The sequence below is a fragment of the Stegastes partitus genome, unplaced genomic scaffold, assembly GCF_000690725.1.
Source record: "Stegastes partitus isolate 25-593 unplaced genomic scaffold, Stegastes_partitus-1.0.2 Scaffold1725, whole genome shotgun sequence".
Taxonomy (NCBI): Eukaryota; Metazoa; Chordata; class Actinopteri; family Pomacentridae; genus Stegastes; species Stegastes partitus.
This window is the reverse complement of record NW_007579456.1, coordinates 118,810-134,573: the sequence shown is the minus strand read 5'-3', so window position 1 is coordinate 134,573 and position 15,764 is coordinate 118,810. Positions and strand designations below refer to the sequence as shown.

The 15,764-nt window shown below is 42.9% G+C and overlaps 1 protein-coding gene and 1 pseudogene across 1 annotated transcript; one reads left to right on the top strand and one right to left on the bottom strand.

Annotated features, from left to right (window-relative positions):
* Window positions 1-11,162: 11,162 nt before the first annotated feature.
* On the top strand, window positions 11,163-13,642 carry LOC103372287 (kelch repeat and BTB domain-containing protein 11-like). Its single transcript, XM_008301887.1, has one exon. It carries the CDS (start codon window positions 11,163-11,165, stop codon window positions 12,279-12,281), a length of 1,119 nt encoding a protein of 372 aa, XP_008300109.1. The 3' UTR covers window positions 12,282-13,642.
* Window positions 13,643-14,794: 1,152 nt separating this feature from the next.
* Window positions 14,795-15,764, bottom strand: part of LOC103372289 (nicotinamide riboside kinase 2 pseudogene) — a 5,030-nt pseudogene continuing 4,060 nt past the window's right edge.

Here is a 15,764-nt window from a genome sequence, read left to right as displayed (position 1 = left end):
ACACACTGCTGCTTCACGTGGGCTCTGATCATCAACGTCTGCAGATCGTTCTGTTTCCACTGATCGTCGGTGTTTCTGCACACAAAATTATTTCACTTTGTTTCAGCTGCAACACATGCAGGAGCTGGAGTTCAAGCTGCATCCTCCAAATTATCAGCAGCTTATCAGCTTCAAAAATGTGAAATTAAATGTTAATAAGTGCTGAACTGTGGCCGTGCAGGCAGCCGATGGAGTCATAGAGTCAAGAACCAGCGTTATCTCCCACAGAGCTGCTTCATGTTGTCGTTCACAGACACGTCCGGCCTCCAGTTTCTTTGCCAAACTGAAATCCTCTCATTCTGTCGGCGGCTCCCAGAGATTCTCTGTTATGAACTCATCCTGGAACACAGAGCGACACATTTAAGTGATCATGGATCACATCTGGATGCTTTAACTCACTGTTTTAACCAAACGGTGTAAAATCTGGAACATTTGGGGGAAAGAGATGAGGCCACCAGGACGTGTAGAATGTGAAGAGCTTCATAAATTATAACTCGAGTGCGTTTTTGTTCTCTCTGTTGTTCTCTTTATTGTCCAGAGTTTTCATGGAGAGGAACAAAGTCAGTCATTTATGTTAATGTCATAGTTCAAGTGTTTGCCTCCATTAAAGCCTCTGTGAGGCTCACAGGTCGACTTATTCAGTGTTAAATGTGTAAATAGGCTCCAACTGCAGGAAGGTGTTGATGAAGCGACTCGTGTCAAACCTCAGTCCACTCTGCAGTTACTGGGTTTTCAGTCGAGGCTTCGTGTTCGATATTCGATGTTTTCCTTTTGTTCTAGTTTCATTTAGCAGCGCAGCTCTTTCCCGCAGTCCTGGAACAACGATCCAGTTGTGTCGGTCTGGAGGCGACCTGCAGGTCACCTCGTCCTCACAGCCGCCATGTTTCATTAGGAAAATGAAAGCTGATTTGATTCTGTAATTGAATTACTCTCCTCGCTGTTATTAAACTGCTCAGCAGCAGCAGCTTCGCCCCCCAGGAGGCACAAACCATCCCAGATCTTTATTTCTCCCCCTCACCGACTGTCTGCTGACTATTTTCTGTCTCTTAATGTAAAACAGAAAAATTGAAATCACGCCTCGGCGGACCAGAACTGTAATGACTGTTTATTTCATTTCACAGTAATGAAACTTTTTTAATTAACACCCAGGAAATTTATGGAGCACCAAAACAGGACTCTTTAGAAAATGAATGTTCTGTGTCGGTAATTATGTAAAACTCTGAATATTAACGACTAAAAAAAGTTCTGCAAGAATAACAACAAAAAAACCCCTCAAACTGGACCTCGTGAAAGAAATACAAGATAAACACAGCAAAGCAGATATTCGACGCCACCTTAGATTTCAGTTTATTTCCTAGAATTCTGCTTTTATTTAAAATATTTCATTCATCAAGACCCGACAAGCTGCTGCTCACAGCCTCAGTGTGTCCGTCTGGACATTTGGAAGCATCAACTGTTAGACGTTCTGATGGTTTGATGCAACTTTTAGGCAAATAAAATCCATCAAATACAAAAAAAAAGCAGTAAATGTGTGACTCACATGCACATTATTATCAAATAAAACACAAACATATAAAAGAATAAATAAAATGTAAGAGTCTTTTTTTTAATTATTTAGAAAATTGTAAAGACTTTGGTTGGTGTCTTTAATATATATATTTTTTTTTAATTCTCTCTCTTTTAATGACTTCATGCATTTGACTGTAAATAAATTTTGTAGATGAAATAAGAAGAAGTTTTACAGGAGAGACTCCAGATTATAACGTAGGAGCTACGAACTAAAGCAAACGGAATAAATAAACACTGAAGATGCTATAGATTTTTTTTTTTTAGCAATTATTATTATTTTTCTGAATATTTATAACTCATCAAAGACCTATAAATCTATTTCTGTTTTTATTTTAGGTTATCTCTGACAGTCCTCCTTCGTTTTATTCATTCCCGTCATGTTTCCTCCTCACCGTGAATCATGTTTGACTCTCTTCTGTCTGATTCCTGCCTGATGCGGTTTACGTTTCCTCCCTCCGACGAGCCGCTGACGTCCGTTAATATTCATGAGAGCAGCGATGGGTTTTGCTTCAGGAGCGGCGATAATGATCCGTCAGCTGTTTGTGACCTGCAGGGTCACCGGGTCACAAATGTTCACACCTCGTCAGGTTAATGAAGGAGGACTGATGTGACGGCATGAGGAGGTGATGTTCTAACAACAACAACAACAAAAGAAAGAGAGAGATACGGGAGTTTAGTTTGTATTGAAAGGCAGATGATGTGCTGATGTGGAGCATGTGGGTCACTGTGGAGGTCTGGAGAGGAAATGAAACAAAGGCAGCAGGATGGAGGAGAATCAGCTGAATCTGAACAGCAGCTGCTCCATTAAACTCTCATCTGAGACAAAAACAACGACATCAGGCTGCAGCACCACCAGAACTAAACACACGTGAAAACTGTTTTGTTCTTCTGCTGTGTTTCCACTGGAGGAACCCCCAGAACGTCTCTCCACTGTCTGCAGATCTGGAGGCGTTCGGGGAGGTTGAGTGTTTCTGGCAGCGTTGGTTCACAGCTGGTTGTTAAAAAGCTGCAGCTGCAGAATCCCACCGTTCACAGAGAGGTGACGCTGCAGTCTGAGCTTCCTCTGAATTAACTGTAACCTTAAACACTCTGCAGCCGTGTGCCATCCATCCATCCATTATCTATACACCGCTTTATCCTCACCAGGGTCGTGGGGGGCTGGAGTCTATCCCAGCTGACTCAGGGTGAAGGCAGGGGACACCCTGGACAGGTCACCAGTCTATCACAGGGCTACACTTAGAGACAGACAACCAAGCACACTCACATTCACACCTACGGACAATTTAGAATCACCAATTCACCTCAACTTGTTTCTGGACTGTGGGAGGAAGCAGGAGAACCCGGAGAGAACCCACACTGCACGGGGAGAACATGGAGACTCCACGCAGAAAGATCCTGGGTGTCCTCACCGGGACGCAAACCAGCAACGACATTAACCACCGCTCAACCTTGCAGGCCTCCACCCTGCCAGTGAAACCTGAAAACAATAAACTGTTTCCTATTCGGGCTGCAACTAATGAATATTTCCATCGTGTGCTGATGTTTTCAAAGGAAAACTCAAAACCTACATTTTATTCAGGCTTCTGATCGATTTGATAGATTTTGTTTATCTATTACTCTTCTTAGAACTAATTTTATTATAGATTTTTTTCCCATTTATTCTCTTATTGACATATTTTAGTTGATTCACTGTATTATTATTATTACTTTTTTTTTCTTATCCTGTTTTTATGAATTTTGACTTCAATTTCACATTTCACCTTTTTAAATATATTTTAATAATTGATTTTTTTAAACTTTTATTTCACCTCATTTAATCAGTCCCTAAATTCTTCATTTATAGCATGATCTTGGGGGTCGTCTGGACACTTTTATTGCATTTTTACTCATCTTGTGTGTACATTTCTTTGTGTTGCATCTCATTTGTGTGACACACATAAATAAAATCTCTTTGACTGATTGAGTTTTGATTCGTTGATGAGTTGTTTCGTCAGAAAACAGTGAAAAAATGTTGATCATTGTTTCCAAAACTCCACAACGACTGACGTCTTGTTTCTTCCACAACCTGAAGATATTGTGTTTAACGTCATAGAGGAGGAAAGAAAACAGAAAATGTTCATATTTAAGAAGCTGCAACTAAAAGATTGTTTCCTTTACTCAAAATGATGAATCGAGTGGTGATTATTTAAGCGCTGATGTGAATTTTTGCAGCTCTGTTTTCTGTGCAGTGCAGCTTTTGAACAGAGAGGCCAGACGTCAGGGACGCTCGCTTTGAAAAATAAAATCTGAAACAATGAAAAGAAAACCTGAACTAAAGAAGGAAGCAAGATGCAGTGGTTCTATAAAAACTCAAAACACTGATCTGCGTATTTTCTGCTGATGTTTTGTGTACGTTTCATGTCCCCTTTGATGCTGTAACACTGAAAACCTCCTCGCTGTAGGATTAATAAATACTTAACACAACAAAACTTAACTTAACTTAACTCAACTCAGCTCAACTTAGTGCAACTTAAGTCAAACTTAACTCGATTTAACTTAGCTCAGCTTAACTTAACTCAAACATAGCTTTTAAAGGCAATTTTTCAGTGTCCTTTAATTGCCCTTAATGCACAGGTGGAGCAGAGAGAACCGACGCAGACCAAGAACAGAATCTCCGGTCCGTATACTTGCCATTAGTGGATGGTTTATTTGATGAAATGAAAATACAGCGGTTTTCCTACAGTGAATTTGGTATCTGTGCTGGTCTGATGCTGGTCTGATGCTGGTCTGATGCTGGTCTGGTGAGTACTGTTGTCTCTCCCCCTACCTGTGCCTCCCTCTTCCTGTCACCTGTGCCCTCTACATATACACCCAATGTCCAATTACCGCCACCATGAGTCCAAACAATCCATATTAAATTACCTGCCAACAACATAAATGGCTCCTACATAACTCAAATTAACTTAACTAACTCAACTTAACCTAAGTCAGCTCAACTGAACTTAACTCAAATTAACGTAACTCAACTCATCTTAACTCAGCTTAATTTAACTTAACTTAACTCAGCTAAACTTAACTTAACTCAAATCAACTTAACTTAATTTAGCTTAATTTAACTCAAATTAGCTTAACTCAGCTCCACTCAACTTAACTCAAATTAACTCAATTTAGCTTAAATTAACTCAACTCAATTCAACTCAAGTCAACTCTGATAAAAACTGCTCATAAAGTTTGGTGGCTTTGTCCCAAAATAGGATTTTAAAGTGTTTTTCCCTGCAGCTCAGACTTCTGCACATTCACACAGTTTCACGGCACCACCGATGTTTCTCAGTTCAGCTGCTACAAAGCAGACGTTTGGCTTTTTATCATCTAAGGCGTTAAAGAAATCTGCCATAGATTTCTATTCTGGCCTCTTTTGGTGTCTCGTCTGTGGCTGAGCAGAGTCTCTGCAGATCAAAACCAGCCGACCGTCCCGTGGTTTCCTTTGAAGGACTCAGTGAGACGCTTCTGAAAACAGCTTCAACACCTGAGAAAGCAGCAGCAGGAAGAAGAAGTAAATTATTTGACATGATATAAATTAAACAGTCGACAAGTGTGTAATCAGAGACTGTTTCAGGCCGTTAATAATGAAGTAATAAAGATTCATGTTCATTTATGATCATAAAGACCGTCTGCCTAATGTGTTTGTTTGTTTGTTTATTTCACTGCAGTTTTATTTCTAATGTGTGATGTGGAAACTTTTAATGATTCTTTATTTTGCATTTCTATCATTATAAAAACAATATTTCTTCAAACCTCATCAGGTTCCGTTAAAAGCTTTTGTTTTATTGGTCTTTATTAATCGTATCTAATTTGGTTTATGGTTTTATTTTCTTCTGTTCCTTCCTCTAAATCTGATTTTTTTTTTCATTTTATTTCATCTATGTTTTTATTGTTTTTCTTTTTTTTAACGTATTATTTTCCTCATGTTTCTTAGTCTCTGATCGCTATTCTTACTGTCAGCTCATTGATTGATTGATTGATTGATTGATTGATTGATTGATTGATTGATTGATTGATTGATTGACTGATTGATTGCTGATGTTTGTTGTTTTTTTCATCACTTTTAATCTGTTGAAAAATGAAACCTATTCTGTGACATTTTGATTCGTTCCTGTTCCATATTGAAGTGTTTGGCAGCGCTGTGGCGCCTCCTGCAGGTCAAGATCACGTCTAGTCTCTAAACTGTTCCCATTGTTTCCCCCAGCAGCTTACTTTTACTCATTTAATACAAATTAAACAGCTTCTTTCGTAAACATGATGTTTCAGTCTCATGATTCTGTACAACTGACGGATTTCACTGTTTTGCTTTTCAGTCTGCTGGACGGCTCTGAATGTTCCCTGAAAAAGAAAAAGTGCAAGAAGGCAGCATGACCAGTTCAGACAGGCTGCCGGATTAAAAGAAGAAAAAATACATTACCATCTGATATTACCAAATGACTTGGGTCAAATGTTTTGGGTTTTTCTCCACAAGCTTCTCACAATAGTTTGATGGATTCTGACCCATTCCTCCAACAGAACTGGTGGAACTGAGTCAAGTTTGTTGGCCTCCTTGCTCCACTAATGTTCTCCAGGATTGAGATCAGGGCTTTGTGATGGCCACTCCACAAAATGGACTTTGTTGCCCTTCAGCCACTTTGTAACTAATCTTGTGGTATGTTTAGAGTCATTGTCCATTTGAAGACCCACTTGTTCCCAAGCTTTAACTTCCTGGCTGATGTCTTGAGACGTTGCTTCAATATTTCCACATAATGTTCTTTCCTCATGATGCCGTCTATTCTGTGAAGTGCATCAGTCCCTCCTGCAGCAAAACACCCCCACAGCATGATGCTGCCACCCCCGTGCTTCACAGTTGGGATGGTGTTCTCAGGCTTCAAGCTTCCCCCTTTTTCCTCCAAATGTAACGATGGTCATTATGGCCAAACAGTTCAGTTTTAGTTTCATCAGATCACAGGACATGTCTCCAGATATTAAGCTCTTTGTCCCTGTGTGCATTTACAAACTGTAATCTGTCTTTTTTATGTTTCTTTTGGAGTAATGTCTTCTTCCTCTCTGAGTATCCTTCCAGCCCATGTCGGTACAGGACTGGTTTCACTGTGGATAATGACTCTCTGACCAGCTTCAGCAGCATCTTCACAAGGTCTTTAGCTTTTGTTCTGGGGTTGAAACGTACATTTCTCACCAAAACACTTCATCTCTGGGACACAGAACCCGTCTCCTTCCTCAGCGCTATGATGGCTGGACATTCCCATGGTGTTTATAGTCGTGTATAATTGTTTGAACAGATGAACGTGGAACCTTCAGGCATCTGGAAATTGTGCCCAAGGATGAACCAGACTTGTGGAGATCCACAGTTCTCTTCCTGATATCTTGGCTGATTACTTTAGATTTTCCATCTTGTCACAAAAGGAAGCAGCGTGTTTGAGGTGTGACTTAAAATACATCCACATGTGTGCCTCCAATTAACTCCAATCAAAAGCTTCCAAAGCCATGACATCATCATCTGGGCTGTCTCAAATAGTTTGAAGGGTTTGTAATCTTAGTGGATGTAAACTTCTGACTTTGAAGGAAGTAATAAAAAATTCTCTCTCTCATTATTCTGGTGTTTAGCAAATAGACATAATGTTGGTAATTCTAACTGACCTAAAACAGGAAACGTTTTGTCTGATTTAATGTCAGACAGTGAGAAAAAAAAAAAAGGTTTTATGTCTTTTTATACAGTGAATGTAAACTTTAATTCTGCATCAAGCAGCTAAAAAAAACGGTAACACTGTGTATATGTCCATGACAACAATATGATGCAGTGTGCAGCCCAGACATGAAGACACAACTTAAAATAAAAAAAAATAATTTAAAAACTGGATATGATCAACAAAACCTGTCGGTATGAGTCTGATGTTCTACGAAGAACTCTGTGGAATCTGTGTGACTTTTCCTACATGTTGCTTTAAGGAAAGATGCTTATAACATTTGCTAATAAGTCCTTTGGTGGATTGTTTAAAGTTCTTTATGTGGCATTTATTTCTCAGCAGCATGTTAAACTGGAGTTCATCCACACTGTGCTGACAGGCAGCTGTGATTCTGAGCTTTTTGCAGCAGGTGGAGCTGTTTGATAATAAATCCATCTGATCAGCTCTCAGCTGTTTCTCCACCAAGTCCTACAGTTTTAAGTTCATCTCCATCCACAGCAGAATCTGCTTCTCTCTTCTTGGTTTTGCTGTCAGACTGAAGAAAAGTTCACAGTCGCATCCTCCCGCCTTGTTGAAATCCCATCATGCAGCTGATGAAGTGTCTGTAATGTTTTCCTTCAGTTATTTATCTGCTTCTTTTACGTTTTAATTCCACATATTGTCTCTGTCACATTGTGCTCGTTGTGTTTTTAAATGTGCTTTATGGACAGGAGCAGCTTTAATAACTTCACACCTGTTCACTCTGACCCCAATACATTTAATGAAGCTTCTGCAGTTTCGTTGTCAGAAAGTAGCTGATTCTGCTTTAAGCTACTGTCCAGATCTCAGTCAGCGGTTGTGTGAGATTCTCTTATTTTACCATCTCATGTTTGTTAGTTGGGTGGAAATCAAACAGCTTCTATCACTCTAACAACGAAGGTGACTCAGTGGTTAGTATTGCTGCCCTCGCAGCTGGAAGGTCACCGGTTCGCATCCCAGTGAGGACACTCAGGATCTTTCTGCGCGGAGTTTGCATGTTCTCTCCGTGCAGCGTGGGCTCTAGAAACATGTTGAGGTTAATTGGTGATTCTAAATTGTCCATAGGTGTGAATGTGAGTGTGCTTGGTTGTCTGTCTCTAAGTGTAGCCCTGTGATAGACTGGTTACCTGTCCAGGTGAACCTGCCTTCACCCTGAGGGATAGACTCCAGCCCCCCATGACCCTAGTGAGGATTAAGGTGTATAGATGATGGATGGATGCTCCTGTTTGACTTACTTAGGATTTCTATACGTGTGTCTAATTTGGACTTTAAGCTATTTTAAATGAAGCCAACCTGTGTCTGACTTCTACTGGAAGTTTAGGTTTGATCACTTTCTGATCATGAACATTAAGCATCTGCACATTTTGATTCTGTTTTTTTTTCCCTGCAGGACTCTCTTCTGCATCAGGACTTAATGCTCATAACTCACATTCTTCATTAATATTAGCAGGCAGCTGGTTCAGTGGTTTTAAACTTTGCACCTTGGCATTAGTCGTATTTATGATGATTTACAGCTTTAATCATACGTAAAGATGTCATTTAGAACAAAACAAAAAGAAGTTTGTGAACCACTGAGCCAGAACAGGAGACCAACTCTGACCTCTAATAATAGTTGTAACAGTAATTTGGAGGATGAGTGTTTTAAATTGTGTGTTGTTGAAGATAAAAGTCCACCTATAAACTATCATCGCACGAGTTTTCATTCACCACATTCATGTTACTCCAGTGATTAGAGAGGTCGTGTTCGTTGTGTAGTTTTCGGGGAAGCATCCATTTAAACAACATCATGGCTGCTGTGAATTTGTTGCTATGAGCCCATAAACAAAACACTCAGCGTGACAGTAAACACATCGATATAAAAAAAAAACCTCCCAGCAGCCGTGACGGAGCTCCGGACTCGACCTGAGGACGGAGGAACAGATGGTTCACCTGCAGCTGATGAACTCTGTGTGACTGATCGCCTGCCTGAGGTGAAGGGAAGTGTTGTTTACTGTCGGATCCTCATCAGGACGGATTTAGGTGGCGTCAGACAGAACCTGAAAAAGAGCCAACAGCTGAAGAGTCATTTCCTTCAGCAGCTTGTTCACGACGCAGTGACTCTCACATCCTGACTCTTGTGCTGCTGCCACAGCAACAGGAGATCCTTCGCCTCATTTAGCCTCACCTGCTATTTTTTATCACTGTGAAAATAAAGATGTATGAGCACCGGACAGCCGGGCCTCACTGCACCACTGCTGGTTAGGACAGATGATGTGTTTGTGCTGGTCTCCTGTTTGATGCAGGATCTGGTCCAGGATCAGCACCACGGACAGCTCAGAGGACACAGCAGGCTCACTGGACCGGAGCGTCATCGTTCACTTCAGACTGACAAACATTCAGTCTTTATGTTCGACTCACAGAGAAAAACTGTGACAAAGACTCACTGATTGCTGATGAGAATGTTTTTATAAAACTAAGAAAATCTGAGTTCAGTGGAATCAGAGAAGAGTTTTAGATCCAAACTCTTACTTTGGTTTATTCACTGTAATGTGACTGAGACGTTTTATTTGTGTCCTGCAGTGAAAGATTATTGACCTCAGAGGAAGATGATTGGTTTGGATTCTTTTTCTTGCTTCTGAACAAACTCTAGATGTACCGTCGTCTTCAGATGTGTTCGTACTTGTCCGTTAAAGAAAAAATCACAAAAGTCACTCAAATAATTAGAAACTGAAAAAAGTAATAATAAATAAAAATTTGCTAAATTACAATTTAGTGAAATAAGATGTTGCTTTTGAATTGTGGTTGAAAAGAATAATAATAATAAAAAACAAATTAGACAAATTAAAGCACTTTGCTGATGGCCAAAATCCAAACATCTGTCAACAGGTGCAGAAGTCTGAGTGAGAGTTACAGAAAACACGTGATCGGCTCAAAGGTTTGTTCAGCTAGATGTTAGTTTATGGATCCATCATGCTTGTTTTTGTTTGTTTTTCATATTTCTGTTGAACACAATTCAAAAGCAATGTCATGATTTTTTATTAAATTGTTATTTATTATTATTATTTTTGTCAATTTCAACGTATTCCAGCTGTTGTTCTCCTTCCTTAATGGGAGGGTATGAACACATTTGAGGACGACTTTATGTTCTTGTGTTTAAAAAATCACCAGGAGGATTTCACTTTCTTCTCCACTTCCAAAAAGTTGTTCCTTCTTTATATGAATCTGATGTAATTGTTGGGAAATGTGCGTCTCCAAGACTGAGACAAGTGTGATTCTTAGACAATGCAGATCTAAGGCACCTGGATGAATTGACTTTCCACGTGTTTTCCTCAAAGCCTGAACCGTCGGTGTGGTTCTGCGCAGACCCATTGTTCGTCAGAGTGTTCTCCGCAGAGGACAGCGGGGCGCACCGCCGTGTCTCCCTCCGTCCTCCTGCCGAGCCAGAAGGGCGTCAACACACAGACACGGAGTCCAGAGTGGAGGAGGACGCAGAGTCCACACGCTCACTGGACGCCTTTGTGTCCAAACAGCGGCGGCGGGAGGAAGCAGCCCGAAGCAGCACCGCGCCCCGGCAGAGCAGCGCAGGATGGAGGACCCGGAGGAGACGTTAGACTGTGTGTGAAGAGGAGGAAGGAAAACTTGTAACAGCAGAGAGAATAAAGGAGAAGAAGGCAGCAAACGGGGCGTCTGCTGAGTGAGGAACCAAACGAGGCTGGATCTCCAGACGCATAATTGGCTCTGACAGGATCGATCCGATCCACCGTGAATCCGGAGCGAATGCAGGCCGGTGAGGAGGCAGAAATGTCCGCCGGGGATCTTTGTTCACACCTCGGCTCGGCAGCTGCAGACATGACGCAACAGATCAGCGCAGAAAACTGCTACGAGATTCTGACAAAAGCCAAGCGGGAAGGCGCGGAGGGCGTGAAGGAGCAGGTCTACGGCTACATGAGCGACCACTACCTGCAGGTGCTGCGGAGCCCCGCCGTGTACGGCCGGCTCACGGCGGGGGAGAGGGAGCACATCCTGGCCCGCAGGATGGAGGGGAGAAAGGTGCTGGCGGTGGCCGAGACCAGCGAGGTGTACGACCGCGGGGGGAGCCGGGACAACAGCCGGCCGCAGAGCCCGCTGCTGCCCGGCCCGGAGGACGCCAACCACCGCCGGGTGTTCTGCCTCGACCCGGAGACCCAGCAGTGGGAGGTGCTGACCAACCTGCCGGAGGAGATCCCGGCCAAAGGCTCCGGGATGTGCACCTTGTACAACTACCTGTTCGTGGCCGGGGGGATGCGGGCGCACGGGGACGGCCGCTCCAAGGCGTCGGAGCGGGTGTTCTGCTACAACCCGCTGACCGGCCAGTGGAGCCAGATCCGGCCGCTCAGCCAGCCGCGCTGCCAGCTCCGCCTGGTCTCCATGGACGGCTACCTGTACGCGGTGGGCGGGGAGTGTCTGTTCACGGTGGAGCGCTACGACCCGCGCACGGACCGGTGGCGTCCGGTGGCTCCGCTGCCCAAAGGAACCTTCGCCGTTGCGCACGAAGCGACGTCGTGCGGCGGGGAGCTGTTCGTGTCCGGCGGCTCGCTCTTCTACCGGCTGCTCCGCTACGACTCCCGCCGGGACGAGTGGGAGGAGTGTCCGTTCAACGAGAGCCGGCGGCGGTCCACGGACATGGTGGCGCACCGCAGCCTCGTGTACCGCTTCGACGTGGACCGGGAGCGCGCCGGGGTGAGCGTGTACAAGTACAACACGGTGGTGAAGGTGTGGCTCGGCGGCGCGTTCTTCCCGCTGGACAACCCGCTGCCGTTCCGCTGCACGGTGCTCGGGGAGCGGATCTACTGCGTGACCCGGAGCCAGACGCTGCAGTTCGAGGTGTCGGAGGAGCGGGAGGGCTTCCTGCCGGAGGCGCTGCCTTCCCCGGCGGAGGCCAGAGGAGCCCTGGTGCCCTTTGTGCTCACGCTGAGCCGGGACAAGTGAGCTGACATCCAGCTACAGGTGCAGAGCAGTACTAAGTGAAGCTGCCTTCTTCCTTCCTCGCTTCATTTCTCCGCGGTGCCTTTTTGTTCTGTTGATTGCAGTTTTTCACTTGTTGCTGATGAGCAGCAGGTTCTGACATGATTGTTTCCTGACTGTAAACCTGGAGGCTGCTGGTATGGATCCAGCGGAATGTTTGAGACAGATGCAGTTTTTTCTTCTTTTTTTTTTTACGGAGAGGCTGAAAGTCTCTTTAATGTTTCTGTGTTTGGACTGAAGATGTGTCCTGAAGCTGCCTCTTCATCTCTTCATCTCCACAGAACCAACAACAGAAAGAAAACTTCATCAGTCATGGAGCTAAAAACAGAAAAGTATTTCAGTGCAACTTTTCAGCAATTGTGTTGGACAAACTTCATTTACTTGGGTTGGATCTACTTCATTTACCAACGGAACTTTTATTCTGTAGAACTGCTCCAATTTAATTACATTAACTATTGGAAATAAGTTGAATTAATAAATTATGCTGACTCAGCAGATCGGCTCGATGCTGAGAACCTGCTGTCTCATTGTGTCCAAGAACTTTCCATGACAGTTTTACGTTCATGTAAAGAGATATGTTTCTGTGTAAGCTCGATTGTCTCAGTTTTTCCCAACATGACTGAATCTAATAAATAAATACTTTGGCTCTGGAGCAGCTCCTGACCTCCAGTCACCTGCAAAATAAACCTACGAGACACGTGAAGAGCATCAAACAGCACTGAGACAGTCAAAGTCAACACATAGCAGCTTCTTCTGGAGCTTTCACCACATCTCATGGTCTCCCTCAGCAAACAGTTTGTCCCACCTTTGTTCATTTTTAGCTTCTTTTTGGAGGCAAATCTTCACAGTTAATTGCAAAGAGCAAAATGGATTTTGAACAAATTGTTGTCTCGTCTGCAGTAACAGAGATGAAGCACCAGAAACGGACCAAACTGTGAAAGCAGAGGAGAAGTCGGCCTGAGATGATCTGCAGCCGCAGCAGCATCCTGTCCTATATGCAGCTATACATCCAATAACAATGCACCATATGTACAATACAAGCTAACATGATCAACCAAGATGACTGTAACTCAGAGCTACACACTGATCTGATCAGGACCGGTTCTGATCCACATTACAGCTGCTTCACTGACACAAACTACTATATGTGGGTGTTATAATCTGACTGTTCCCGGTTGCTGCGATACTCTGATCAACTGAACTGAACATGAATATAAAAGACAATTTCTGCTCGAAGCAAATATTGTTTTCTTTGAGGTTTTTCTCTTTATTGCACTTTGGATGAAGTTCATTCATAAATAAAAAGAACTGTTTGTGGGATTCTCCTGGACTGCTGTGGTTTCTTTTTCCTGCTCAGTCTTCTTTAAAAAGAAAAAAACAACAACTCACTTGATATATATATTTGTTTTTTACAACTTTTCACGTCCACAATAGACACAATCTATGCAGCGTTCTTTTAAAACTGTTTTTAATGATTACGTGAGTTTTAAAAGTTTGACTTGTTGATCAAACCGTAAACGAAGCGTCCTCACAGGAAGTGCTGCGAAAACACTGAATTCTCTGAAACTTTCTGGTGATTGTTGTCAATGTTTGAAAGTTTTAAGACACTTGAACTTCTCAGACTTCAGGACTGACTCTTGGAATAACGAACTGATTGAATGACTCAACTCATTAAATAAAGTGTTTTGAGAAACTGTGCCAGTACATCAGCAGACTGCCCTGCACTACATGAAGCTTTCTCTCTTTGCAGTTTGCTGCTGAATCTGCTTTAAGTCAAACTGAACTCGTGTCTTGGAGTCGATGAACTAAATCTGATTAATCTGAACAAACTATTCAGCTTGACTCAGTTCACATTTCACGGCAGCAGACAAACACCTGCAGTCGTAAACGTCACATGAGCTTAATTTTGGAGAAACGTGCGACTGTTTGAATGTAAAACTTGGTGCAGCTGCAGATCCTGATTCTGAGACTCTGCTCACATCCTGACTGATAAAGTTTTACCTTCAGGCTTGTTAACAGCAGCTGGGCAGGTTTTTGACAACAACAAAAACACCAGAACGTTCACCTCTCACATACATACATAGTCAAGCTTTAACTCCACCCACCCAACCCTCAACAAACAAGAAAAACAAACACACACCTGCAGATCAGCTCATAGTCTGAAGTGTGACATCACTGCTCAGGTATTTCTGGCTCCCATCAGTCTGACTCCTTAGAAGAGACAAAGTCACTGCTTCTGTGGTTGTCATCAGTAGCAGTGACAGGAAACATATTTCTACATACTGAGGCTCACATTTGAATCCCAAACAGTTTATAGGTGTTAACGACTGGATGCAGGATCGATATCCTCTGACAGACTGGACATAAACTAAGGTCTGATGTGTGCTGACAATCCTCTGCTCTGGTGGCTGAGGTCCATAAAATCTTCCTGTAAGTGCTCTGTCCTGTGTCTCAGTGTAAGTGTAGGGACGATGCTGTCAGGCTGCAACTAAAGGAGGAGACAATGTTAAGAGATATTAATTATATAATGACTAAGAAATGATCAAACGAGCTTGCATTACCTAAAGGCATGGTGCAATCTGGCCTTCTGCTCAAACCATTCGAGCTTGGCGATTGGCTACAGTGCCTATAAATGGAAGTCCTGGTCCAAATGGAAGTAATATAACTGAGTGGCTGTGACACGTACGACTCCTCTGAGGAAGCTTCAGGGTTCAGCAGCTGAGATGGGAGAGACTGTGCACACAATAACTGTTGCCTGTTCTTTATCAGTCAAAGCTTTATGGCTGAATGGCAAAGAGAAAGCCACCGCTGAAAAACAGCTCTTCACTAGACTTCACCAGAAGACATGTAAGAGACTCTAATGTCAAAAAAAAGAAAGGTTTTTGGTCTGATGAGACCAAAACTGACCTTTGTGGCCATCAAATAGACCCTACATGAGGCAGACACCAAACACAGCATATCATCACAAATACACCATCACCACTGTGAAGCATGGTGGTGGCACCATCATGGTGTCGAGATGCTTCTTGGCAGCCGGACCTGGAAGCCTGAAAGTAGTTTTTTGTAAATTCTTGTCAAAAAGGTCAAATTATATTGACCATGATTTAATGTTGAAAAACGAAAGGAGAAACCGTCTGAGGGGGGTGAAAACTTTTTATGGGCACTGCAGCTTATCTCAAACAGGTCAACATACTGTTAAACAGCATTTAGTGAAAATGGACTCATGTGTTGTTTAAGCAGAATATCAGACCAGTTTACATTCAGCTAAATGAGTCTCTGTGTCAGTTTCTGACCTGTTGGCTTTCCTTCCTTGCCGTCTATCTGTCCATGCAGTCTGCACCATTTGACAAAAGAACTGGTTGATGTGCAGGTTGAATCTACGGGAAACCCACTGACAGTACGAAGGGAAACCTGTCAGTCATCAGATGTGTGAAAGTTGCCACATAA

Excerpts from the sequence above, each read along its gene's own strand:
- LOC103372287 (XM_008301887.1), top strand. The coding sequence starts at position 11,163 with ATGACGCAACAGATCAGCGCAGAAAACTGCTACGAGATTCTGACAAAA.